At 44.1% G+C, this 27,466-nt stretch overlaps 1 protein-coding gene across 2 annotated transcripts; it reads right to left on the bottom strand.

The window, feature by feature from the left end:
• Positions 1–27,466, bottom strand: LOC134645072 (aryl hydrocarbon receptor-like). Of its 2 annotated transcripts, none has more exons than XM_063498331.1 (11): positions 27,058–27,466; positions 18,433–18,623; positions 10,843–10,943; positions 9,738–9,827; positions 8,337–8,448; positions 7,098–7,225; positions 6,814–7,016; positions 6,541–6,650; positions 5,614–5,755; positions 3,799–5,503; positions 1–2,263 (listed from the first exon to the last, which is right to left on the bottom strand). In XM_063498331.1, the coding sequence occupies exons 1-11, from the start codon at positions 27,114–27,116 to the stop codon at positions 2,195–2,197; spliced, it is 2,910 nt and encodes a 969-aa protein (XP_063354401.1). In that variant the 5' UTR covers positions 27,117–27,466; the 3' UTR covers positions 1–2,194. The 2 variants fall into 2 exon arrangements, with proteins under 2 accessions (XP_063354401.1, XP_063354400.1); XM_063498330.1 differs by having other exon boundaries at positions 1–2,266.

Below are 27,466 nucleotides of genomic sequence, written 5' to 3' on the forward strand. Positions count from 1 at the left end.
TTAAACGTGGCCAAAATTTGTCCATGAGCCAAGACGTCAGGCTTAAGACGACTTTATGTGATTGCACAGAACCCCAATATGCTAACTAGCTGATCCCAGGCACACAGCTGTGGGTGTGAAAACACAAAAACTCAACCCACTTGCTGTTCAAGCCTTCAACCTCTGATACGTGGCTTAAAGGACAATGAGATAAAACAGTTGTAAATAAGCTGAACACAATGTTCGTACTTGCACACATATTTATGGACATTAGACAAAAGGTAATTATTTGTTAAACTTGCATTACATATAGTATGACAAAATGAAAGTAGATTACATTGATTGGTTTTACAAAGAAGGTCAAGGCACAGGCATAAAAGGTCAAAACTCCAGCACGACTGTGAGCCAAACATGTGGCTCCAGGTGTTTCATAGTGGCTACAGTCCGCATCAAAGTCCAGCATCACAGGCCTCTCGTGGGCTCAAGGTCCTCGGTCTCCACAGTCAGTGCTTCACGCTGGGAGTGAATGTTTTCATCGCCGCCCATTCGACACAACACAGGACACAGGAAAGAGAAAGGCCCTACTACACAGACTTTTAGTACGCTTTCAATTAACATTGTACGCTTTTCATATTTAAACACTGCATTAAAACTCACTTCCAAATATAAACATGACAGATTCCTGCTGTGCAGCAGGAATAAGAAGAAGCTGCCTTGTTCATGCTGTTGCTGCTCAGGTGAATGGAGATGATGTTTCATGTAGTGTAAATATATTATAGATGCATCTGATGAACAGAATCAAATAAAAGAAGGAACAAAGTCGACGAAACAGTAAACATCTCCACGTTTCACTGAAAACACTCTTCCTGGCACATTTTCATTTTAGTTTCCCTGGTTTGCATTGTGTGAATACTTGAACTGAACGCTGGATGCACTTAAAGATCAACCTTGTTAGATACTGTATCTCCTATAGACACGGCTTCCCTTGAACCACTGAAGAACTTCCAGGACAACAACCAGGAAAATGTATTTGATTTGATCTGCTTTCTACAACAAGGCAAAAAATAAAAATAGATAAGAGATGATTTCAGCTGCCTGTTCAGTGAGAAGGCACAGAGAATCTATAGGGTTATACTGGATATGGCTCAGTTTTAATGTGTTTATTGTCTATGCTACATCACAATAATGGAAAGGGGAGGAAAGCTGCTGCATATCCAGCTGAGCGCGTCTCATAAAGCATGTATGAATGAACTGCAGTAAAATTCAGGTAGCACATCCTTTGAACCAGGTCAGAAGTCCATTCTATTAATGAGGTGTGAGTCTAAGAAATACCTAAAACTATCTTTAAAACTTTTAAGTTGTTCACTACCTGTTGGCCAGGTGTGCAACTCCCACAGGTTTGTAACACTTTGTGGTCCTCCGAGGAGTCTGCAGTGATACACGTTTCTACTTGAACTTACAGTTACAGCGACTCTAATGTCACACGCTTCTCATTCCCGGGGTGTAAATTCCCGTCTTTTGCCAAATCCACACGGTGCGTGGCCCCACCCCCATACAGCCACACCCACATCGACACTGGTCCAGCAATGCTTGTTTTTTACGTTTTGGCACGATTGTGACCTTCGCCGCTTCTTTCTGCATACTGGAACATACTCTCCATCAAAGTGCATTTACACTGCACACAGAAAAACACATGTATGACATAATAACACGTGCTGAACATGTGCAGACCTTTTGTTAAACAAATACAACTAGCATCACGTTTATGCACTCAAGTCAAGCCCTTTAAGGGTTTTATTTAAAGTATCCAGATTACATATTGGAAGGTACTGCTCGCTGACGTTTATGCTGTTTTATAATAAATTTGAAATTCATCCCAGCTTTATCAGAATGAACATACTTAAACATCATTGCTCTAAATAACATCTTTGGCTGTTTGTATTCACCTTCTACCTGGTTCGAGCTCCACCATAGTAAATGCACTTGCGGCTTCATACTTCATTATTATCATAGTGTATCTTCACTAAAGCAACAGCTTTTAAAGACAACAGAGGCCGGACAAAGCGTATCTGATACAGAGGGATATAAAACACAATAATAAGTGTACGTGTGTGGATGTGTGGATAAGCACTGATACAGGCAAAGATATGCTGGGGTTTGTCCTTCTCCAGCAACGGTAGCACCAGCAGCAACACGGAGGCGTGTCTCCATCCCATCAGGTGTGTGGCTGCATCAGAGAAAGTGTGAAGGAAGCTCTGTTGCACTCAGCGGGGCTCATATCGTTCTGCTGGACAGAGACAACAGGATGCTCAACGATTACACTGACAAAGACATTCACAGCAGAGTCAGTCAGTTCGTTTTGGGTGGAGACTCTCTGACCTTTAACACCAATAACTACATTCTCTTGTTATATATTTTTATCGCTGCATATAATAGCAGAAAAACACAGACTTTTTGGATAAAATAAAAATGTAATGATTGCAAATAGAGCAGATACCCAAGGCCTCACTTAGGAAACAGATACATGTGATAATTTATTCAGATGCAGAATATAGAATCAACAGATGTATTAAAATGACTAAACATAAACAAATCGCCACCTCAGCATGTTTACGTGGGGTTTGTGTGTCCCAGGGCTTATGTTGTCGGGTTGCTTTTGCCCCCTGGGAGGGTCTCCCAAGGCAAAATGGTGAGGATGAGGTGAGGGTCTTTAGCCTATGGGGCTCAGCCCGAAGAGGATACATGCGCCCGCCCACCTGTAGACCCACAGCCTGCAGGAGGCACAGTGGGTGTCGGGTGACAGCCAGCGGCAGAAGCCCTAGGTGACCAATCCCCACTATCGAGACTGGCGACTGGGACATGGAACCAGTTTGGTGGTGAAAGAGCCTGAGCTAGTGCATGAGTTTGAGAGGTCCTAGCTAGTTACAGCAGGGTTTACCTCAACGCATGGCTTCACTCTGAAATCAGCCTCCTGAAAAGGGGCTGGACTCCAGTCTGGGGTTGCCCTCGATGAGAGGGGTCAGGTCCTGGAACGAGGAGTTTAAGTATCTCTGGGTTCACGAGTGAGGGAAGAGAGGACAGAACTAAGACCGAATGTAGTTAATTTTACTGGGGCGAGACAAAATATAAACCAATAATCCAGAAAAACTGATTACAGATGAAAAGTTATTCACTGATTTGCATGTCACTGAGTGAAATAAGTCTTTGGCACCCCACAGATTGGTTGTGTGCCCAAGTGGCTCACAGACTACAACCAATCTTATCTTACAGATACTCCCGATCTTAACTTGTTATGTGCATAGACACCTGTCCACAGAATCAGCTTCTTCCATCCCAACCTCTCCACTACCATGGGCAAGACCAAAGAGCTGTCGAAGGACGTTGGGGACAAGATAGACCATCCGGAGTGGGCTACAAGACCTTAATGGGCTACAAGACCATCAGCGAAACGCTTGGTGAGAAGGTGACAGCTGTTACTGTGATTATTAAATCAGGTCCCCTCGGTCTGGAGCTCAATGCAAAGTCATTTCCCGTGCACATGACTTGCATTGAGCAAAGTAATGGGATGAGGATGATCATGGAAACAGTGGTGGATCAGCATTAATCCACACTGCAACAGCTTGTTAAAATGTTATGTGAAGGCAGTTGGGACCACAGTTACGGTTGGTAACACAAACTACGCCATCTGAAATCTCACTGCCAATTATGCAGTTCCTCCAAAAAACCCTCCTACATCTGACATTTCGATGACGGGACTCAGGGCCACCTACTAATGCTGTAGTAAAAGCTGGGGGTGACTGTTCAGTTCTGAGTGCTTACCTGTATGTGCTTGTTGCTTTCTAGGTAGTGCTGAATGCTGTGTGAGTGCTCTGAGGAAGGCACATTGGGAGGAACAATTAGAGACCTGAGGTTCTGCTGGTTGATGGCTGATGTGCCCACCGCAGGCTCACTGTGGTTCCACTGGGAGTAGCAGGAACCTTGAGGAGGACTCTGATCCAAAGACGTGCCAGGCACCTTGAGGCTTGAAGGCTCAGAGATGGACAGGATGTCTCGTCCAGCTGGGTTGGAAGAAAACATGCAGCTGCTGGGTGCAGCTGCCTGGTAACCTGCCAGCCCTCCCTGCTGTGTGCCATTCAGTCTGGTGCCATTCCTCGGGAAAAAACTAGCACGGGTTTGGTTTTGTGAATTTTGGCTCTGCAGTGCTGGCATGGTCTTGTGTCCATTTTGCATCATGCTAGCATGAAGCAGCTTTTGCTGCTGGCTCTGTGGCCACTGCTGAAGAGGAAGGTTGTGCTTTTCAAATGGAAGACTTTCCTGCAGGCGAGGTGAGGAAAACTGAAAGGGAATATTAGGTGCATTAGAGGAAGTAAAGTCTTGGCAAGGAATCAGTGGTGGCACACTGTCCATAACAGTGGGTGGTGAACTGTTTGGTTGTGGAACAGAGCTCTGTATGTGACAACTTCCTGCCATTACAGGTGCCTGCAAACTGTTTTGGTGTAGCAGAAGATGGTTGGACTGCTGGACTTGACCAGAAATGTCCTGACGGAAGCCCGTGTGTGTGACAGACGCTTGGTCATGGGACTGAAAAGGAGCTAAAGAATTATCAGCTGAGATGTCAGGGACAGTGAGATCAGGCAGCTCAATAGATGGGCTGAAGATGTCGTGGAGCTGGAGCTGCTGAAGAGAAGGCAGGCTGGGGTCAGGCTGGGGACCCTGGTGAGAGAGCGTCTGGGCGCTTTGCCCTGATGTCACCGCATCCTGTTGGTGAATGTAGAGGCCATTGACCGGAGAGTAAGTGCAATCAGGGCTGGGTGCCTGTAATAACTGTGGCTCGCAGAGATCAGAGGCTGAGACGTGGGCAGCCTGAGTGAAGGGCTCCTGCTGATGGTTGCTGATGGCGGTGAGGCAGCTGGGAGGGACGGTGTCCAGACAATCCTCGGCTTTCTCCTTGAACAAAATGCTGTCGATGTAGTCAAATACATCGCTGGCGACAATGCTGTCCAGATCAGAGCTGACCTTACTCTGTGAATCCTCCTGTCCTAATCTCTTCAGAGCATTTTCCCACTCTAAGAGCTCGGCGTTATCCACCTCCAGTGTTTGCAAAGCTGAATAAAAATCCCCACTCTGCGCCATTTTTTCAAAGCTGCCGATCACAGCCATGACGGACTGCTTGGCCTCCTCTTTCACCACAACAGGCTCACTTGTTGTGACCGTTGCCTCGTTCCCCTGCCACGCATCACTGACAACGCTGACCAGGGGCCTGCTGTCCATGAACACTTGATCCACAGGTAGTGGGGTCTCCACAGTCTGGGTGTAAAGACTTTCATCCTGACTCAAGAAGCAGTCCAGCAAAGAGCCAGGCACCACATCCTTCTTCATGTCATTGTTGCCGAACATTTTATTGGACTGATGTTGCGGGATGTCCATGGTGGGGCCGGTGTTATAGAGGGTGGCCTCTCCTTTGGTGAAGCTGAAGGGAAGCTTCAGGCTCCTTTGGCGCAGATACTCCTCACCCTCAGCGTTACTGGAACAACCAGAGACAACACAGTCCATTACCAGACAACCTCTTATTCTTACAGTGTCACATTACTCTCTGATTTCATCCTTTAAACAACCAGTCGAGGGGACACTCACCTTATAGCTTTCTGATATGCAATGATAAATTCAGGTCTCCCTCCTTTGTAGATCATCTTGGCATTGGACTTCACCCACACCCAGCTGCCCGGTTTGCTGAGGAGCCTGAACACAGTCAGCCCAGTCTCTCCTGTTTTAAGCACTGACACACGGGAGAGGGTTCATAGTGAGAGAGGAGAAGGTGTGCTTGTGTTCATGCTATATGAAATCCTATATTAGGCAAGAATGGGAAACCAAACAACAGCAGCTGGTCTCCTGCGTTCACGTTGTTAAAAGAAGTCAACATGTTGTCCTGTCACAAAAATATAAAATTCATAATAAACATGTTTTTAAAACACTGTAACATTTAAAAATTAGTCATTTTTAGGTTTTTGTACTCATAAATATACATCGATTCATGTGTGTAGATGTTTTATGTCTGTGCCACGATCAAACCTAACCTATATAACTGTTTAACATGTGTAGATGTCATTTTTCATCGTCTTTCGTCCTTCCACCACTGCTCTCTCCTCCCTCCTCTCATCCTCTGAAGTCCGAGCTCTGTCACCCAAACGTGTATAAACATCTGCATTTATTCCAGATGTTGTCACAATCATTTCGTTGTAATCTCCCGTCCCAGCACAGCTGACGATGCTCCAACTAAACGACTACACCAGGTTATAAAGTTTGTGTTAGGCTCAAGTCACAATCACACTTTCCCTCTGATATAAAGTTTGACTATATTCTTGCAAATGAGAGTTCATTCACTAAATATTTACGCCCAACAACGTCAGACACACTACAAAGACAGTTTCAGACTAAGACGAGTCATGAGCAGCTACACGGTCTAATGCATGATCTCAGTCTGCAGTAGATGTGTTGCAGCATGTCGATACGATGGTATCAATGGTCTTAAATTTGAAGGCTGACTTTGAATTGCTAACATACTGCGGATGTGGTTGTCGGCACAGTGCATCATGTCAGCTGCGTGGATAAACTGGTATCCGGAGCCTTTCATGCACAGCTCAATCTCGGAATAGCCCAGCACGATCTTCCCCCTGGAAACAACAAATGGGAGAGTCATGGCCAGTGGAATAAAATTCAGTTAGCAGTAAAGCTGACTCCAGCATGACTGAGGATGGTGTTCTGAGACTTTAAGTACTTTAAAAACAAATATATGAAGAATATAAAAAACACACCAGCCCAGATAATTTGCTGTACCTGCTATCGATCCCTGTGGGAGTGAAGTCCAGCTTGTGCTTGGTTTGAAACAGGAGCATTTTAGCTCTGATCTCCACGATGGACGGAGGCTGCACGGGCATGGCAATGGCGAACAGGGCCAGCTGAGGTCTGTGACATGCCCCGTTGTCCCTCAGCAGACTCTGGCCGTGGAGGTACTTCAGTCGCCCCTGGAACTTGAGAGCCTGGTTAACACAAGGAAAGGCATGAGATGTATTTTTCTTTTTTTTCTGAGCTGACCTTTAACCTTCAACCTTTAAACTAACCAGAAAGCCCGAGGAATTGTCCAGCAGGCAGCGGAAGCGACACACAAAGCTGCGCTCCAGGAAGGAAGAGTTCTCCGGCGGGAGGTGCTCCGGATTGTACATCACTGTATTACCACAACTCTGCAAGACTGAGAAGGCAGGTGAAGCTGTTACTGCACGACAGAAGAGTCTGATGTGAAGCTCTGATTTATGCCATAACAGCAGAGTGACTCTGTAAACAGGTGCCAGGTCAGGTAGCACATCAGGGTTTGGTGCAGAATTGTTGCATGCATTGAAATTGTACTTGTGGAACCTTGTGACCACAGTTTCTCCAGGCTACATCCTGCCGCCTGTCCTATAACAGCTGGGACGAGCTCCAGCCCCACTTCAGGCTAACAGCATGGATGGATCAGTAACAGGGGCGGCTGGAGGCCATGTGGTCATACGTTCACAAGGGTCTCATTGGCCATAATTTGTACTTCAGGCACTCAAATGTTGTATAAAGCCAAACAAAAATAATACTGAGTCACACTGTGTGAGACGATTCCTTACAATCAGAATCAACACTACTGAAGTGTATCTGTAATGGTATAGGGCCTCAGCGCACATGTGTAACATGCACATCTGTCAAGACACAACATACTTAGTGAATATAACACTAAATACACACACACATGTGTTTGGATTTAACAGGGAGCCAATGAAGGGAAGCCAATACAGGAGAAATCTGCTCTCTCTTTCTAGTCCCTGTCAGTACTCTTGCTGCAGCATTTTGGATTAACTGAAGGCTTTTCAGGGAGTTTGTAGGACTTCCTGATAATAATGAATTACAGTAGAAGAAGTAATAAATACATGAATTAGCTTGGATGTTTCTAATTTTAGTGATATTGTGCTAGCAGATACACCTGTGGTATCTATTTGAAAATGCTACATCGCTTTATTCTGAAGTTATCACATTCACAAGATTTTCAGAAATCTTGACCTCTGACCTTGAGGTCATAGGAATTCAAACTCGTCCAAGATGTTTAGCAGATACACGTGTGGTATCTATTTGAAACTTGCACGCTGCCTCGTTCCTGAGTTATTGCATTCACTAACTTGGGTTCCACACCATCCACACCACCCGTGGGAGACGACAACAATGATACCTGATTGGCCTTTTACGACTGAGAGGTAAAAAGGTTATCTGGTAGGATGTTTGGAGCAAAGATGTCGATGCATGTACTGTTACACGCACACGTTTGCTTGAAAAGCACTCACCATCCTCATCGGCTGCAGCAGGTGGGTTCAGAGCAAAGTGGAGCTGCTCTCTGAACGTGCTGCGATCATCAGTGTGGATGAGATCAAACACACTCTGATGCACCACGTCTGACTGTTGGCAGAGGAGCACAGCATCAGTCAGTCAAGCTGCACAGTTTAAGTTTGGCTTATAAAACATGTGAACAAGGCATAAACACAATGGACGTCACCATCTGTGTACAGCGTAGGATTGTAATTCATGTTTGGATTTATAAATGTTCAAAAGAGATTCAAAAATATTATTTTCATATGATTATTTTATTGTATACTGATAAACTAATATTGCGTGAATGAAGCATTTCTTTGGTAAAACTCAGTATGCTGTTCTCTTGGCTCGGCCTCCTTCAGCACTGCTCCAACAATGAAAGCTCACAGGATGGAGGTGGATACTACCTTCATGCACTGAATCCACTGATGTGTGAAACTTCTGGCTGCTTCCTTTAGGGGTCGCCACAGCCTCGTCTGCCTCCCTGTCCTCAATATTCAGCATTCCCTGCTCGGTGCAGCCACTATTCCTGCTCTGCACACCTGAACCATCTCAGCCTTGACCTGGACTTTCCTCTCCAGGATGCTGTCCATCCCGGTCCCTGTAAACCTTGTAAATCATTCCTTTCACTATTGCTGCTTCAGTGTGCCTGTAATCTTCACCTCTCTTACACCGTCTGTTGTTTTGGGTGGTGGACCCTCGATAATTAGACTCGTCCCACTTTACTACCACTGCTCCTCGCATCTTTAATCAAACACAACATTTAAAATAGGAGGAGTTTGTGTGACTTCTGCATTTTAAAGTGCAAGTTCATACTCAGACCAACTTATCCAAACACCAAAGTCATAAAATAATCCAAACCAATCAGTCTGTGTTCTCCTTTGTGTCCACACGCCGTCAGCAGCAGGACATGAACACAGCCTCCACATACTGATTTGTCTCAGTTATCCATGGCAGTGTGTGGCTTTAGCCTCTGTCTGTGCTTTGGTGTGTGCTCTCCTGCTGATCACTACAGCTACACACTGACAGCGGTCTATTCTCAAAGTAGTGAAAACCACTCAGTCAAACAGTTTTTGTTTTATTTTTAACATCACAAAGAAATTAGTAAAGAAGCTTTCCTGCAAATATACAAAATCCATTTACCTCCTTCCTGAGAACTTTTAATCACTTCATAAATAAAATCATCTTTGAAAACAGTATTTTGTATTTACCGGTTATTTAATATTCATATGTGTTTGATGATTTGAAACTAATACTTTTTAATGGCACTGTGTGTGTGTGTGTGTGTGTGTGTGTGTGTGTGTGTGTGTGTGTGTGTGTGTGTGTGTGTGTGTGTGTGTGTGTGTGTGTGTGTGTGTGTGTGTGCAGTGACTCACCTGGTGGAAGCCCAGGTAGTCCTTGATTGTGGGGGAGGCGTAGAACACTAACCCAGCTGACGTGACCACCATGACGAACCCGTTCAGAGCCTGTACAGACGACACAGTCGCTGATGACACAAACATCCTACACAAGTTTAGAACTACACATTCACTGTGTTTTTTCAGCTAAATCTCTCAGCACATCGTACACACACTGTCACACTGCAGCAGTATCTTTGTGTGATGCTGGAAGAGTTTCGCGTTGTGGGTTTTGTCTTGAATGCATCACAGAGCACAACGTTGTGTCGTTTCAGCTGCTACAGTTTGCAGGATCTGCTGAAGTCGTGTTTGGGACTTTTCAATAAGCTGACATGAATGTTAGCCTGCTGTTATTCCACATTACCTGGATTATATCCATATTCACACTATACAAAGATTAGCAGCATCACAGTGATGTATGTGTTTTACATGTCGTCACACTGATTTGTGTTTGTGTGTGGACTGAAGTCTACGTTTGTGAGTTCTCAAAAGTTACACACGAATCACAGGAGTTTATTCTTGTGGATCAAACTGTAACATCTGGATGCTTTTGGAGAAAATTTCTCTCCATGTCTTCTGTAAAAGACAAAGTGCTAATAAACACTGGTTTCTATCAGGAAGCACAAAGCGTAACAAGGTTTTGGCACGTTCACCTGTCATAACGTCCTCATGACTGGACAGACGTGGATTAGCTCCACACAAAACACAACTATGACACAAACAAACAGAGGCTGAGTGTGTGTTTGTGCACCTGCCAGCGGCTCGCTGATCACTCAGGACCAACACTGTTACTGTGCTCGTCTGTCAGCGTCACGACTCTGGCTACAGAGCTGTTTATCTGAATCAGACTCACATGCTGCTCTGTAACAGCACACAGGGTCGTCTAAAAAAATTCACCTTCATTTGTGACAAAGTTATCAAAGCAGTTTTATTGATTCTATGTGTGCACTGAAATGAAAATGATTCTAGCTTCAAAATTAAATGAAAAAACAAAAAACTGCTCATTTAAGAGGTTTAAAGTTGGCATTAAGTAGTAAAACTGGCATGCAGAAGGACGTTTATAATAAAAGCTCCTGAGTCTCACCTGGAGCAGCAGGTCGCCTTCAGAGAAGGCTGTAGCGTCCATGTTGTTGTGCCCGTTCAGCCCAGGGAACATCACGCTGCTTTTGCTGTTCTTCATGGTGGCTGCATCACAAAACGTTGGCAAAGAACCGAGAGAAACAGGAATCAGCTGAGGTAACATGAACATTTAGGCTCGTCACTGATGGTCACTCAGGGTTTACAGTTCAGTCCTTTCAAATAAACAGGACAGTGTTGGAACCACACACACACAGAGTCTGAGAGACTCATGTACTCAGTAACATTCGAAATGTGGCTCTGTGGCTAAAGCTAATGTTAGATTTGACATGATGTGAGGTCAAAGAGTTACAAGTTACACAAAAAGCTTTCCCTTAAGTTTCACTGGCTGATGTGATTTTGAAATTCAATGAGAAAACAATCAGCCTTGACCATCAACAGCAAGACCAGTGACTTAATGCATTCATTTGAGCTGCTGTAAAAACCATGGCAGCAGAGCTAGTTTAGACGACCATTTCCAGGTAGAGAAACTTGGCAATGTGTCTGTTCTGTTTTTTTGACATTAGGAGTGTGTGCGAGGCGCATGCATTGCAAACAGATAAACCAAAGTGAATCTGAACATGTCGTGTCATGTTCAGATTCAGAGAAGTTCTCTTATTGTTCAATGAAATTTAAACATGTGCAGCTCAGGATCCAATAGCTGATTGTGATGCAAGCTTTAAGCTATATCATGCTAATAACGTATGCAATTAAAAGTTTAAGTTGGTTCCACTCTGCATCATGAAACTAGACTCTTATACTACATTAACAGGTTAATGGTGACCTGTGGAGCCTGTCCTGGGTGTCACATCATCGTTTTGCAGCAGAAAAGGCAAAGCCAGCTTTTTGGCTTTAGCAGAGGTCCAGTTGCTGGTTTGACTGCCAGAAAACAGGTTTTCCCATCGCTGGAAAGCTGATCTGGCAGGCTGCATATCCACACACACAGACACATTTATGCATCTGCCTGGGGGGACTTTTAGTAGGCAGCAGCTACACTAATGCTTCCCTTTATCTGGACAGCCACTGCAGGATATGGCCTCTCTCACTCTGGTCGTCCAGTCCTGCTGCACAGATCTTTTGATGAGAGAAGCGGCCCTTGAGCGCCACCGCTTCAAAACACCTGCCACCCCGTCGCCTAGGACTCACGTAGCACATACACAAACACTCTGACCTGCACAGCCTGACTTTTACACAAAGCTCAAGACCTGACATATAATGAAAGCCACACACACAACCGCTGCTAGCAGAAAATGTGAGCTTCACATGTGGCTATAGAAGCTATCAGACAGACAATCATGCTAACTGTCTTAGAAATAAACAGACATAATTCATTTGTGCTTCTTCAGCCAAACATATACACAAACAGCACACTGTTGTCCAAATGTGGACCAGCCACCACATTCCTCCATCACTTTTTTCCTCCTAATTCAGTGTTTGCGTGAGTAAGTAGGCCTCTTTGTGGCCGTCTGTTTGTTTTCATTCGAGCTGTGTGAACTCTGCGTTGGGTTCTCGTTTTTCCATCGCTAACAGCTCAACAGCTCATGGCGCTGTGGAGCGTCCTGACAGCTCTGTGAGGTTGTGCAAGAAGCATGTCTATAGATGCTTGACCACATCTTAGGAAACACTTCTGAGGGCTTGCAGGGGGCAGTGAAAGAAGAGAAACACAGATTAACATTAACATGCATGTACAGTCTGTGCATGTACAGCCACCTTGTGACTGTGCAGACGTCTAACAGTCAGATGTGCCCTGCAGTCGTGAGCAGTCTACGGTTTTCCATGACTTTAGGAGCTCAGCCTTCCTCTAAACCCAGGCACAAAGGCAGCTGCAGGGCAGTGACAGGACTTCTTTCACGCTGTCGGTGCTTCTACTGAAACCCTGAGAGCTCTTTGGACAGGTAACCTCAGCTTGCTCATTATACTTTAGCACTGGCCCTGGGCCATCGGGCTTTTGCTTAGACTGAACCCTGTGACCTGTGACGCGAGTGTACGTTTGAAATGTACTGAGCTGAATGATCACAGTATGTTTTTGCATTCTGTAAAACCAAATGAAACGAGTGCTCTCTGTGGTGTCAGCTCCAGTTAGAAACAACAAATCAGCAACTGGCCCGAGCGAACCAAAAGGATCCGCTCCTGCAGCTTCCCAAATAACACTGACTGTTATGTCTGTGACTCAGCCTTACTGTGAAAACCAAGACAGCACCAAGACAGAGCGAATGATAAACCATTTTATGGCTCTTCTTGTTTTCGCAGGCTACAGTGTAACGTGACACCGTGACAGCGCCTGTTTCAACATTAAACTGCAGCTTCCTGTTTAACAAAACAGACTGGCTAAGGTCCACTGTATACCTCTGATGGAAGATCCATGTCTGTCATTCATGCCTTTGCTCCATGTGGTAATGAAATAACTATGAAGTCTGAATATTCAGGAGACAGAACACCTACATCAGTAAACAGTGACAGCTCTGGATAAAACAGCAAAGAGGAAAAGCAAAGGCACTAAAATAAGCCAATAAGACTAAATAAACAACTGAATTGGATTCTTGAGCATGTAACGTGTACTTGAGAGTAACAGCATGAAGTGGAGGCACAGTGAGGCTAAGGGGAGAAAAGGGAAATGCAGTCACAGTTGGAGGTCTGCCAAACTCAGAGTAGTAGTATAAAGCATGCCAGCAATGCATATGGGAATATTGTCTAGATTTGAAAACATTTAGTTCCAGTAGATCCTGTACAGAGATCTCTGTTCTCACGCAGATGTGCAGGAAAGGGCAGAGCTCGCTGCAAGGAAGCCAATTAGCTGGATCACTTGGTCCAAAGGTTCATCCTCCCATCACGCCTTCGATCAGTGCACCCATTTACCTCCCTGATTTTAGGGGGAACACCTGGCCTCTATTGTTCAGTATCAGACTTCAGTGTGATCCCAAAAACGAAGCTTTGGATGGAAACAGGTTTGCTGATCGCACTCAGAGTTTAGAGTAAATTGTGGGATGTGCTAAATACCATCACGCCGCCATGAAGTTATGCAAATGTCATCATTTTCAGACCTGATAAAGTACAAACAGTAAAAATGTAATAAGTGGACAGCTTTGAATCTTCAATCAGCTGTTTGGGTTTATTAAAACATGTTTTACCCCAGCAGGTGTCTGTGCTGACAGGTGCGTAACTCTTTCCTTTAATACCTCAAACCACACAAACCCACCCTGAACATCTATAAACGAGTTACTCCACACTCAAATGACACAAATGAAATCAAACCCAACACCAGACTTAACAAGAGCGATATAGTGACACAACAACACAACAACACAACAACAACAACAGCTCAGGATAGCCGGTGTAAGAATCTGGGGCCTCAGCCCTGGCTGTGCTGATGTGTTCAGCAGCTCCAGGATGCACTTTGGCAACAGCGCTCAAAACAGGGTTCACAGCATCACAGAGCTGCAGTCTGGACGCTCCTTCTGCCACTTTGCACGGGTTTTAAGAGCTGAGGGGTTCACTTTCTTGGGGTAACTTTGCTAGGACGTCCACTCGTGGGAGAATGGCAACTGTCTCCAGAGTTCAGAAAACATAACACAATAGGACATTATGTTGACTGTGCCAGGTGTTTCCACCTCATTAAGTGCAATGAACCAACAGTTTGAGGCAACACAGCCACAGCATTTCTAAATGTAGCCTTGGCAAATCAGATTGAAGCAGCTGGATGCTGCTAGAAGACGGATAAATGCTTCAAGTATGGACACATATGCAGTTATGATCATTATGATCTCTAAAAGCTAAATGACGTTTACATTCTTGGCAGATTTGAATCACAGTGCTTAAATAAATGTAATAACACATGTTCTATGTTTCTGATGTCCCATCCAAACTCTGAGTGGGACAACAGCTGATGCTGGGTCAGGACATAAATAAGCAAAGTGTCCTCACAGAGAGCCTTGGTGAGCTCAGGCTGACCAGCAGAGACTCTGGGACTGTGGGTATGAAGAGAGATGTAGCGCCGTGGTCTGAAGAAGGACAAACCTTCAGAGAATGGAAAAGATGGAAACTGCTCTCCCAGTTGTTGCTTAGAGGATCACGATGCACTGACATGCAATCAAAACGCCAGCTGGCTGTCACTACATCAACACTGGTCTCGTGTGATGAGACAGAGCTGAATGAAGCACAGCCAGAGACTTCCTCCTAATGAGCCCACCAGGACGGAGACCAGACCGGTCTCCTCAAAACCGATTCTCTCGTCTTCCCACGTCGTTCCTCCTGTTACAGTCACGTGTCACGTGTACAGGTGTGTGTTTACATGGTTAAGACATCACAAATACCAGATGACATCACATTAAAGTGCACCACCTCAACTATGATTGCTAACAGGCCTGGATGTTTTCAGTCAACTTGGTAACTCTGCATTTTTCTCGGTTTTCTACCAGCGTCACACAAATATGTCAGCAGCAGCGAGCCACAAGCCTTCCAAAACATCCAGCTCTGCTTCACAAAGTCACGCTATGAGGCCGGGGGCCCAGCTTGTTCAGGGAGATTTGCTATCACCAGGCAGCCTGATAATGTTTCATGATCATGCCACGGAAACTGCCCCTAAAACTGCCTGTTTCTTTTTCCTCTAGGCCCTTTTCTTTTAGCCAAAGTGTTTTACTTTGGTGTTACAGGATCTGTATCTTAAATCCTCGGCATGTCACCACTTGAACGCTCGGGCTCCGGGCTCATATTTTGACCAGGACAGTCACCCTTGATGACCAGAAAAAACTGCTGCTGACCGATGTAGGGTTAGTGGTAGGTTTAGGGTAAGGCATGCATCTACCTCTTTATGTTGGGCTGTCATTCATTCTTTATACGAGAACTGTAACCTTACAAGGAAAAATCTCTAAGGTCAAAACTCATGCAGGAGTCTTGGTTTCAAAGAGTAACATGTTTGAGTTTCAGAAACAAATCCTGTTTTCTTTGATGCAACCCAACACTACCCATACAGGGTTTGGCAGCAACCTGGAGGATGTTCATTCTTCACATAGAGCTTAACTCTGAACTAAGAGCTGTATATTCAGCACAACACCTGCCAGCGATGAAGAACTCTGCATTCCTCTCAGATGTTGATCTGAGTCAGGTATCGACTCAGATCAACATCTGCATCAAGCTGAAATCAAATGAGAACAAACATAAATTACGTCAAAGCTCCTATACAGGGCTGTCTGCAGACACCTCAATGCATTTTGCCACAGCAATATAAAGAAATGCACAAACACTCTTAGAACATGCAGTGAATGCACTGTTTGTAGTCGCAGTATAAATCATGTCACTCCACAGTCACTACCAGCTGCACCATGCAAGAACCGCATTAGCTGCTCTAACGGATGCTTTTCAAAACGACTCGGATTTACCGCTCACTGATTGAATAATAAACCATACAACACAGCAATCCATGCTTTTTGACCACATAAAATAGTTCAATGTAAGCTTCATATGGACTTTTCTATTATAAGAGTAGCTGCAGCAAAAGCAGGATATTCTGTACTTATGGCTGAAACACATTAAAGTCAGTGGATTCAACGCCTTGTTTGGAGATATGACTGTTGACTTGAATAAATGCTGCGACGCTTGACGGTCTAATCTGATGTTTCCCCGACAAACATCTTTTTTGGCTACAATGTGAACAGCAGCATTTTAAAGCAGCAGCATGGAGCAGTGAGCCCATGCTGTAGTACTTAAGCATTTTGCCTTACATGAAAAAGATCTGAGACCAGAACGAAACACAAACCCACCCTCAGAGGGTCTCGAGCCAGTGTGCTCTTTATGCTGGTCCTAGATAAAAATCAATGGGAGGCTTCGATTCAGACTGATTTATTTCAATGTTAGTTTTAGAGAAGAAGAAGAAAGTTGTACGGCAAAATCTGAAGTCCTCAAACTCTTGATCGTCTTCCTTTTAGTGCTGAGCTAACTGTGAATGCACTGGGAAAGTCTCATACAGACACAGGAGCCTGTCTCACCTGTACAGACAGAAAGGTGTAATAGGAATGCCAGCGCTCATGTGATAACATGCAATATCCATTCACGATGCATTCTCACACTGCAAACAGCTGGGCTGACAACAAGCACGCACACTTTTCACACACTGTCTATTTAAGGTTGCACAGCATTTATAATTTCACTTGGTTTCAAAGATGTCTGTTACTGATAAAATCCGTCTTTGGAATTCACTTTGTGCATTTTTACCTCTACTTCCGTACGACTCCTGAACCAAGAGACGCAGACACCTGGAGATAAGACACTTCATGTCTATTGTTAGAGACAGCAACTTACTCAGCAGTCTGTCAGGAAACAACTCGGCTAAAATGTCTGTTGTACTCAAAGACAGGGATCCTCTGCAGCTGTGTACGACTCACATGTCATTGACTTTCTTATGACTCATCAGCTTTTCAAAGCCTGCACGTTTAATTAAGTTGCAGCAACTCTTAAAAAGCATTTGAGAAATATTTGAGGCTGTTGTGGGTGTTGCTCGGAGGCAAGGTGGGGTCAGGTTAGCGGCAGTGAGGATGTGCCGTTTCCTAAAACTGGATTCCTGCATACTTCTCATTCCTGCCTCAGCTGTCAGATGTAGTTCAGTCACTTACAGTGCTGGCTTCACTGCGCCCAGGTATCAAGCTTTGCCTACCTTTACTCCCACCTTAGTCTACATATATTACCTCATTCATACAAGTGTTTGCTCGTATTCATTATCAGTATTTTGGACTTTTGTGTCATTATTACGGTGAAATAAAAACTCCAGCCTCTATACTGATTTACCTCTCATATATACCTTTCACTGCGTCCACTGTTTCATGCCTACTGAGTCCTACACGTCCCCCTGTTTAACTGACAGGGTTCTAGTGACACAGTGCACCAACATGAGCTTCATTCCTCGTAGAGTCTCTCTTTTATTTCCAATTATAAACCACCGTTCTACTACAAGTTGCCCTGACTCAAAGCTTTGCCTGGGCAGACTGCAGGGAGCTGCAGACAGCCTATCTGCAGAGAGCATCTGCTGCCAAATGGAGGCAGTGTCCAAAGCATGTGGTCGAACCGGTCTGTGGGCTGCTCTTCCTTGTGCTGTCGTTGGTCTCTGAGAGCCGCAGAGAACAACTAAATCATATCATGCAAAGAACAGAAGGGAAACTGAGTGTTACAGACAATGTAAAGTGTGCACTGCAGCCACTGCAGCTGCATTTCATACTGCACTCTTTATCTTTGATGCCTTTTGCATTTCTCCTGATGATGCTAAACTTCTTCTCTGTTCAGGTCGGCTTGTCAACCAGCCAGCGTCTGCTCAGTGCAGAGGTATGCGCTGTTGGGTTTGTGTGGTTAAACACATTTCTTAACCACAGTACCACAATTACTCAACACAAGATTCGGTAAAACCAGACATATTATCGTTTACTCTGTGGTACAAAGAGCAGGCTGTCATGTGTTTGTGGCTATTATAAGGCAGCGAATGTGGAGGTCAGAGTGGGCTTATCATCATTTCATTTCACCACACAGCACTGACATTTCAACAAATCTTTGGATATGCACTGTGGCTGGTCTTTACCTTTGAAGAAGCTCTTAACCCTCAGATATCCCACGCTGAGACGGAGGACTGACAGTTTGTCCAGGCGAGAGCGCACCTCCTCAGGAAACGGCAGCAGGTCCATCAGCCTGTCAAGCTCCCCGTTCAGCCGATCCCGGTGGCGCTTTGACGGGTTGGATTTAACCACGGCATTGCCCTCACTGACCTTCTTTCTGAGGAATTACAAGAAAATATCCGGTTAGTGATTTCATGGCAAAATATCAACAGTGAATGAGTTCAACTGGCTAACTGGGGTGCAGCACGGCACATGGATGCACTGAGTCAGCCGTGCATCAGAGCTGCATGTGTTACTAAACCATGACGAGACAAACTCAGAGTGAGAAATCCAACCCAATAACTCTGATGCTAACATGACACCAGAGGAACATATCTATTGTTCTAAACACCAGAACAAAGCAGACTGGTTGTTCTTTCCCAAGGAAACAATCTTCAGCTCAGGATAAACAGTACAGACAGCAGTTTACAAAACACACATTTCCACAAGTCATTCGATCAGGAGGAAAACCAGTCTTTAACCACGACACCCACGGACATCTGTTTGACCACCCATGCTCAAATGCAAAGGGGAAACTCATGAGGCTCACTGGAGATACATGTCATTACTCACAAATCACAAACACATGCTGAACTGGGAGTAAGACCAAGTGTCAGTGAAAGTGAGCGATCAGCACTGTTATCATTCCTTCAGTGAACACCTGCAGAGCAAACTCACAGCACGAGGAGAAAGACTCCCAAATGTTCAGAAAACAACCACCTGCTCAAGTCTACACGGCAGCTCACTTGTGCCAGGATCACCAGATGGAGCACGAAGCGTGAGAAGTCTCAGGAATGACAATCCTGCAGTTAAGACACAGTAAAAAACATGAAACCAAAACTGTGACAGATGCTGTTTCAGGTTTCAGCAGTGTAAGCCCAACATGGCCTACGTCACGAAACTGCGAGTTATAGTCAGTCATGAATGCTACAAAGGTTTTACTTTATTTATGTGGAAATGATCAAAGACCCTACTCTTATATTTTGTCTTCTTCTACAACACTTTAAGCTTTTAACAGCCAGAATTAAGATTTTAGATCGTTATATGTGTTCACTATTTAAAAACAGCAGAATAATCTCTACATACATGTTTATGTCCGAAAATAAATAACACCTAAATATCCAGTAACAAAACAGAAACTGTCAGCTTGACAGAAACAATCATTTGATGAAGTACACACTGACTGATATGGAAACAAATGATCAGGATGACTTTTTCCATGTTCTCCCTCCTACTTCTGTGCTGAACAGTAACCTGGGATTTAACTAACCAATGTATTTTAGAGATTGTTCTAAATGGTCTTTCTTGTGATAAATCATATATTTCAGACATGGATTAATTCTTATAATTGACACCAGCATAGTGTCAACTGACCCCCAGCAACTCTAGCCATGAACCATGACTTGATGTGAGTCTGTCTGAGCAGGATTCACTGTTAATGAGTAAAAAAATCATGTGTGTGAATGTGTGTGTGAATGTGTGGATGACTGAATGTAGTGTAAAGCGCTTTGGGGTCCACAGGGACTAAGTAAAGCGCTATACAAATACAGGCCATTTACCATAATTTGGTGACTGAAATGAAGTGAATCATTCCCTCGTTGTTGTATTTTGCTCGATGTGTGTGTAACCCTGTGTGCCTGCAGCGCTCCCATTAGTGTTACCTGTCTCCCACTCAGCCAATCATTCTCTGCACAGAGCACACTTGCAGGATTGTCAGGTGAGCCAACATTTCCTTCTGCTCCTCATGCGTAGATGTTTTGCTGTATTTATGACGTTTTGGACTTTGCCCTGTCAAGTTTGCTGCCTCTGCTGTGTTTGCTTTGGCTGACTGTGACCTTTGTCTGGACTTCGGTTTCTGCAGTTTGGATGTATCTCTACCACCCCGTGTCCTCCTTTTGGGGTCTTCAGTCCTGTATAACTGGTACAAAACATCCACGATAATATTACGACAGGTTAAACTAGGGTTTGCCTTAAGCTGCATCCACACTGGAAGCTATTCACTCATGGCAACAAACTCATGGCGAGTCACATTTCAGGCTCTTGTTGCCCGGTTTACTACCAGGTCATGTATCAATCAGTGGTATTCATTACTCTCATTACTCGTCACTTTTTTCAGCTTTCCGTCCACTTCCTGATGCCGGCATTTATTCACTTGGAGTTGTGCTGTCTACCAACCAAGGTTATCTCTTCTGCTGATTCAACAGTTTCTACATCTCCTCCAGGAAATGGTAAATGTGCTGATTCTTTCTACCCTCCCGGAGCATTCAAAGCACTCTATACATTCATACAAGCACCATTTCTATCTAACAGTCACACTCGGCATTGGAGAGCAGCTTGGGGTTAGTATCTGACCCAAGGATATTTGACTGGATTAGCCAGGGATTTAACCATCAACCTTCCAATTAGCAGATGACCTGCTCTAGCAGCCCACTCAGTCTATCTTTGCACTGTGGTAGTCGTGCGTCCTCCTTTTCTTATTCTTTTCTGTGCTTTATGGTGGATGGCGCCAACAAAAAGGACCAAGATGGAGCGCCAACCAGATAATTACTGTTGCTTTACATTTTTATAATATGTATATTATCGACATATTATTTGTAATTAATTTTGCCGTTACCGTCATTATACTGTGACACCTCAACATGAAAGAGTTTGATTCATATGAACAGACTCGTCAGGGAACGGCTGTGTCTCTACAGCCGGAGGCTTTTCTTCAAATCTTTTCTTATGAAGAGGAACCAATCAGTAAACTGTGTTAGTCTAATCACATTAAACCACTTGGTTTACCAGTAACATCCACTTCAACTACTACTGTAGCATATTTAGAGTTTGTGGCTGTCTCTTTCTGTCTTTACCAAAACTCTGGTTAATGGCAGATTATTAAATTTCCTCCTGCAGCACTAACTCGACTTACCCGAGCTGTACCTTCCCACAAATGGTGCAAGCCTGACTTCAGTCTCAAGAAATGCTAGCACAGAAAAAAGGCAGCATTCAGAAGCATTTTTTCCACTTTGCTTTGCCATGGATCACAGGGTTGAAGACATCTGGGGACTCGCTGTATAAAAGGAAGATGTTTTAGCATATCTGTCAGGATTCCTCATCTCAACAGGGCAAAGCAGGGATATGAACCCAGAGTCCTCCGTCTCAGCTGTAAGGCAGCGCTGATGCACATTTGTCTGCTCTGAACAGGCAGAGCGTCTGCCAGATGCAGAAGGATGACTCAGTGGTGCTAAAGTATGAAACACATGCTGACAAACACAGGCGGCAAAACTGGAAGCAGAACAGTTTCCTCAACAGAGGAAAAAGAACACTTACACTAAATCCCACGTGTTCCACATACATGTGAAAAAAGACAGAGACATGACAAATGAGTGACAGTGGGACCAGCACCACCCTACAATACTGGAGTCAGGACCACGAGAGCTGAAAGAACACGGTTATTCCCATCTGCGGCTGTGCGTTGTGACCCATCTATATCCACTGGATCACGCGAGGAGATCCCCAGCACAGAAAAGCTCAAACATTAGTGACAGCAAGATGTAACATTAAGTCAGAAACAGCATGAAAGGATGAGCTGAGGTAGAGGTGGGTTGCAATATGGCTTGCAGATGCACAACCATTGGCAGATTGAAACAGCTTGAGTAGCATGTCCTGCATGAAATAACCATTTAGGTACGTTGGAGGGCATCAGCTGAGACTTCAGGACTGTGTGAGCTAAAGTAGCCTGAATGAACTAGTACTATGCCCGACATCGCTATAAAGAGAAACGATAGAATCAGAGGAAACCTCTTCATTAATAATTTCATCTTCAGCATTAATCCTGTGTTTAAGTCATAATCAGTGGGAACACTAAACGAGATGTTTTTGGTGGTGGAAGGAACAGGAGGAGTTTTTGATGATTAATTATGTGTCAGTTCAAATAGTTTTGCTCCCTGATTGCAAAGATTTAGGAGAACATTTTAAAAGCCTTTTATAGAAATGTGACATTAACGTACTGAATGTTGGTAGGGATTTGGATGAAAAGTTTCCTCAGGTCAGACCTGTGCAGGAGCTTTAAAAGGCTCCAGGGCTGGGACTGCTTTCCCACTTTGAGCCCTCGTCTTTCACTCTGGGAGTAAAGCACAGAGGCAGGCAGCTGCTCTGAAGGCACACGGGACGGAGAAATGACTCTGTAGTTCTCTGACATGCACCCTGCTTGTTATATTTGATGCACTCTACATTTATTTTGCATATTTTCTGTACACACACACACATTGGTATTTCTGCTAAATGGTAGTGTTGACAGTATACATATTATTTGCACTTGATTTTTCAGTTACTGTCATTATCTTGCGACACCTCAACATGAAACAGACGTGAGTCATTAGGGAACACTTCTCTTCTCTGTGTGTGTGTTTGGTGGCTACATCCTTTCCTTTTGGAAAAATAAAAAATGGTTAAAAGCGTGCACTGTTTATGAGTGCACAAGTGAAAAATGAAACAAAGGCCACAGAACAAAGGGTAATGTCCTGCCACACCTCTTATCAGCATGTCTCTGTGTTTTTCACAATCCCTTTAGATTACGAGTCAAAAGAAATATTTGCACTGCAAGCATATTATCCCCATTAATAAGGACACAACTGCTCACTGCAGTGAATAAATGATGCTATAAAGTGCACACCTTTAATCCACTTAGTCTGTGTTGAGTACACATTCACACACAGAGAGAGCAGCAGGTAATGAGCCCTACACACTACCATGGGAACCAGACACATCTCAGTGCTCGTGTTTCACCTGCTCTGTCAGGATACCTCTGGCCCGTCTCCTGTTCAAACACATTTCCACTTGTGCTGGGCCAATCACAGAGCTTTACCTAATATGGCTCAACTTTGATTGGTACTAGCAGCACTTGTAATCTAGTCAAGAGCTCCACCTTTTTGGACCAATCTGATAAGGGACACCTGTAAGATAGTCCAGGATGGAGTTGTGGATATAAATGTACATTTCTTAGTGTTAATATTTTTAGTCTGTAAATGCTCATTTTGTGTTTGATAGATGTGATAAAAAATGAATTCAGTTCTGTTTTCAGACGTTTTACAGGTTTTGATTACCCTGAGCACCCTGAGCCACTTTACAGCATGAGCCAGCCTCCCGTATCATCCAGCAGCGGCTAAAATATCTCGCTCGTCTCTCTTGCACTCTTCACCGTGCCCTCCCCAAGCACACCTGACTTCTTTACTAACAAAAATGACCAGCGGTGAAAAAAGTAAAGGACACACACACACACACACTCGCACACACACACACGGAAGAATGTCCAATCATCAGTTTGTGTCCTGAACCTCAAGTGCGTTCGGTTTATGCAGCAGGACAATGAAACACACCAAAACGAAGCTCCACAGGTAGAGCAGGTCATCTGCTAATTGGAAGGTTACTGGTTCAGTCCCTGGCTACTCCAGTCTGCATGCCAACGTATCCTTGGCCAAGATACTGAATCCCAAGTTTCTCTCTGATGCATCCGTTGGTGTGTGAATGTGTTTGATAGAATGCACAGGGGCAGAAAAATGTGCTTGGAGGTTTTAAAGTGGCCTAGTCAAAGTCTGGACCTAACTCTGACTGAGATGCTCAAACATGACCATCCATGCTTGAAAATCCTCCGTGTGGCTTCTTCTTCCACACCGCTGTGAAAGGCTCGTTGGCAGTTATCATTAAAGCCTGACTACAGTTCACACAACCAGGTGTCAGGTTTAGGGAGCAGTTACTTTCACATGTGGCCAGGTACGTTATGATTCCTTTTTTTTCTATAATAAATGAAATAATTGTTGAAAACTGCATTCTGCATTTACTGTATTTATCTTGTATAATATTAATATTTATTAGATGAAATGACATCTAAGCGTGACAAACAAAACAAAAGAAATCAGGAAGCGTGTGAACAATGTTGCTTTCAAACAGAATAAACTTGGAAAATGCAGAATATTTAACATAGTGGACAATGGCAAAGGAGACTGGCAACATACATGGTAAGAATATGGATAATAAAACAGACTGTGGATGGACAGATCTGCCGTGGAATGTCCCTGTGCACTGACCACAGCTTTTTACAGTCAGGCTCAATGGGTCCTTTGTGCAGCTGAGCACAGCTGGCCGTCCAGGAAACCTCAGTCCTCACTGCACAGCCCACACTTTCAGAAACACAGACGTCTACACATAGGCCAACTCTTTATTTTGGGATTTACACCGGGAACAGCCCATACACAATATACCAGATCGGGTATAATCAGACACATCAAACCCACAGTGTTCACTCTCAGCATCTGTGTTTAACAGTTTATGAAGCTGACTCCGTTTGCACAAGAGTCCCAGAGCTGCAGAGAGAAGATTTTACTATAGTCTGAATACTTAAAGCAGAGTTGAAACACTTTTATCAATTAGTGTTGTGCTTTCCCTACATTAGGAAGGGTTAGCATTGCAGTTTTTTGAAAAGCATCTTATTTGAATAAAACTACAGCTGCTGAACATAACTGCAGTTCTATGAATATTTGTGCAGCCCTCTAATTTTCCTATTGGTTACGGGCACACTCCCAAAACACAGTTATAACCAGGAGGTAGGGGAGGTTACATACAAACACATAAAAATGTCACTTTCAGTAGCATTTGTTCAATCCAATGTCTTTTTCTACAAATGTCTGCTATTTATGTAAAATGATGTTTCATGCATCTTTATTACTGTAACTTAGAGCAACACAGTTATCACTATTTAAGTAACTGGCTTTTGTTAGTGACCAAATAGAATGTAAGAATAAATAAATCCAGTTTTATTGCAGAAATGTTTTACAGTGTAATCGTCGTGTTATATATTACTCTGTTTGTGTATTCCAACATATTTATCCTTCTGATGTATTAAGATAATTCAGCCCAACCGTGTTACAGTGAAATTAATAGGATTCTAACTATAAAAGCAGTAAGTGTCACCAACGTCCCCCTCACAAATACAGTTAGAATAAAAGTCATAAGGCTAGTTTATGACTCTAGTATTACCACCTCATTATTAGACTAAACCTGAGTTGGCCGATGTCTGAAAACATGTCGCTGGTTAATGTACCAATGGGTCCACAGCCAGCTGCTATTGTGCACGTTTTGAATTTGCATGCAAGTCTTGGAAGTTGGTGTTTAGGAAATTTGACTATATAGGTCACGCTAGTGTAACAATCTGCTGTATAATAAAGTTCACAAAGAAAAAAATAAACGGAAAAGGCCATAGAACCCAGAGTTAACCCCCCTACACACACACAGACACACACACACAGAAGCCCGTTCAGCTATCTTAGTCAGGACCTTCATTGACATAATGCGCATTATGTTTTTAATTTTAATTTTTAATGGTTAGGGTAAGGGGCTAGGGAAAGCGCTTTCCCTAGCCCCTTACCCTAACCATTAAAAATGAATGGCTAACCCTAACCCTGACACTAAAACCACATTTTGAGCCTCAAAAAGGCCTTCAAACTTGTGAGGACCGGTGAGTGTGTCCTCACAAGTGACTGTTGGTCCTCACAAGTATAGCAGAATACAGATTTCGGTCCTCACAAAGATAGCTAGACAGGAACACACACACACAGGGCCTATCACAGCACAATAACCTGCATGCAGAAACATGCTTTAATACACAGACGCAGATTTTCATCAGTGCTAAACCATCAAAAGCTTACACTAAAAGATTGTCTCACGTTATTAATGTAATTTGTAACGCACAGAAAGTCACAATAAATAAAAGTAATTGAAAGTAAGAAAACTCCCAATGAAATGATCAGAGGCGGTGGCCTACGTTTCATACATCTGGTTAACAAAAACAAAAGCATGTCAAAGTAATTTAAGTACCCGCGTGTTCGTGTAACTGAGCATTAAAAGCCAGAAAAGCCAAACAATAGTGTGGAAAAGAGCGAGAAAGACGCACACGGCGCGAGGCCGTATCACATTACAATAACATCAGAGGCTCGCGCCCTCGCCTCCCCTTCCTCCACCCCCCGCCCTCCCCGGAGCATCGCGTGAGAGCAGCAGCCGACTCTCAAACTTGATTGTGATTAATGCGCGAGGGGAAGATATCCATGCCAGATCCAGTATGGAGGCGCATTCTTAAGGTGGTCCTAAACGAGGAACCCTCACAGACCGTCTCAGAAACACAGCACCACATTTTCTCAAACATATCAAGTATACGGCTTTATAATTACACACAGCTGACTTGGCGATAACGGGAGAACACAGTCCACCTTAATTGGTTTAATCTGTCATTTCCACCACAGGTTGATTTCATAACTTGACAGCGAAGTAACCGAGAGTGTCGCGTTTAAAAAAACAAAGCAGTGTTAAACTTCAGTCACCTTTCTACACTTGCACAGAGATTTAAAGTGAACTAGAAGTTAGTTCCTGCTTACGGCTTTTTGCCCAAAGTGGAGCCTACCTTCACCCTAACGCTAACACGTATGGTCATAATGTTGTTATTAACAGTGGTAACTCTGCTATTATTATAAGGTAAAGAAAGGCTGTGGAGTCGGTGCTGTCTTAGTAAAAAGTCTTACTGTTTGAGGGCGGGCTTCTTCCTTTTCTTGTTCGCATAGGTCCCCGGGTTTCTCAGCATGGTGTCACGTAGGTAGTTCTCACAGCCTTTAAGTTAGAATAACTTCTCTTCAGCTCGTTCACTCCTCCACTCCGGGGCTTTCATCCATCCGTCCGGCGACAGTCCTTTATTTAGCCTGTTGATCCAAATCCCAGGTTATAGACCTGCCGGGGTCCTCGGAGGGCTGCTGCCGCATTGACAGCTCCCGTTGGCGGTCACTGTTGCTGACCTTGGTCGGTAGCGCAGTGAGGGTACGCTGGGTAGTGCTGGTAGGTTTACTGAGAGGGGAGCAAATGGAAAAATGTTTGGCACAGAAGTCTTGTACCGATGTCCAACCCCTCTCCTTTGGATAAACAGCGCCGCCTTATTAT

This window comes from Pelmatolapia mariae, linkage group LG16_19, assembly GCF_036321145.2.
Source record: "Pelmatolapia mariae isolate MD_Pm_ZW linkage group LG16_19, Pm_UMD_F_2, whole genome shotgun sequence".
Taxonomy (NCBI): Eukaryota; Metazoa; Chordata; class Actinopteri; order Cichliformes; family Cichlidae; genus Pelmatolapia; species Pelmatolapia mariae.

What these genes read in the sequence shown, in the direction of transcription:
- LOC134645072 (XM_063498330.1), bottom strand. Translation starts at nt 27,116, where the DNA reads ATGCTGAGAAACCCGGGGACCTATGCGAACAAGAAAAGGAAGAAGCCC. An exon ending in AAGAAGCCCGCCCTCAAACA is followed by an intron (nt 18,624 to 27,057) that starts GTAAGACTTTTT and finishes GTAATTCCTCAG; the next exon opens with AAAGAAGGTCAGTGAGGGCA. An exon ending in TGCTGCAGCCGATGAGGATG is followed by an intron (nt 7,226 to 8,336) that starts GTGAGTGCTTTT and finishes CTGCCTTCTCAG; the next exon opens with TCTTGCAGAGTTGTGGTAAT.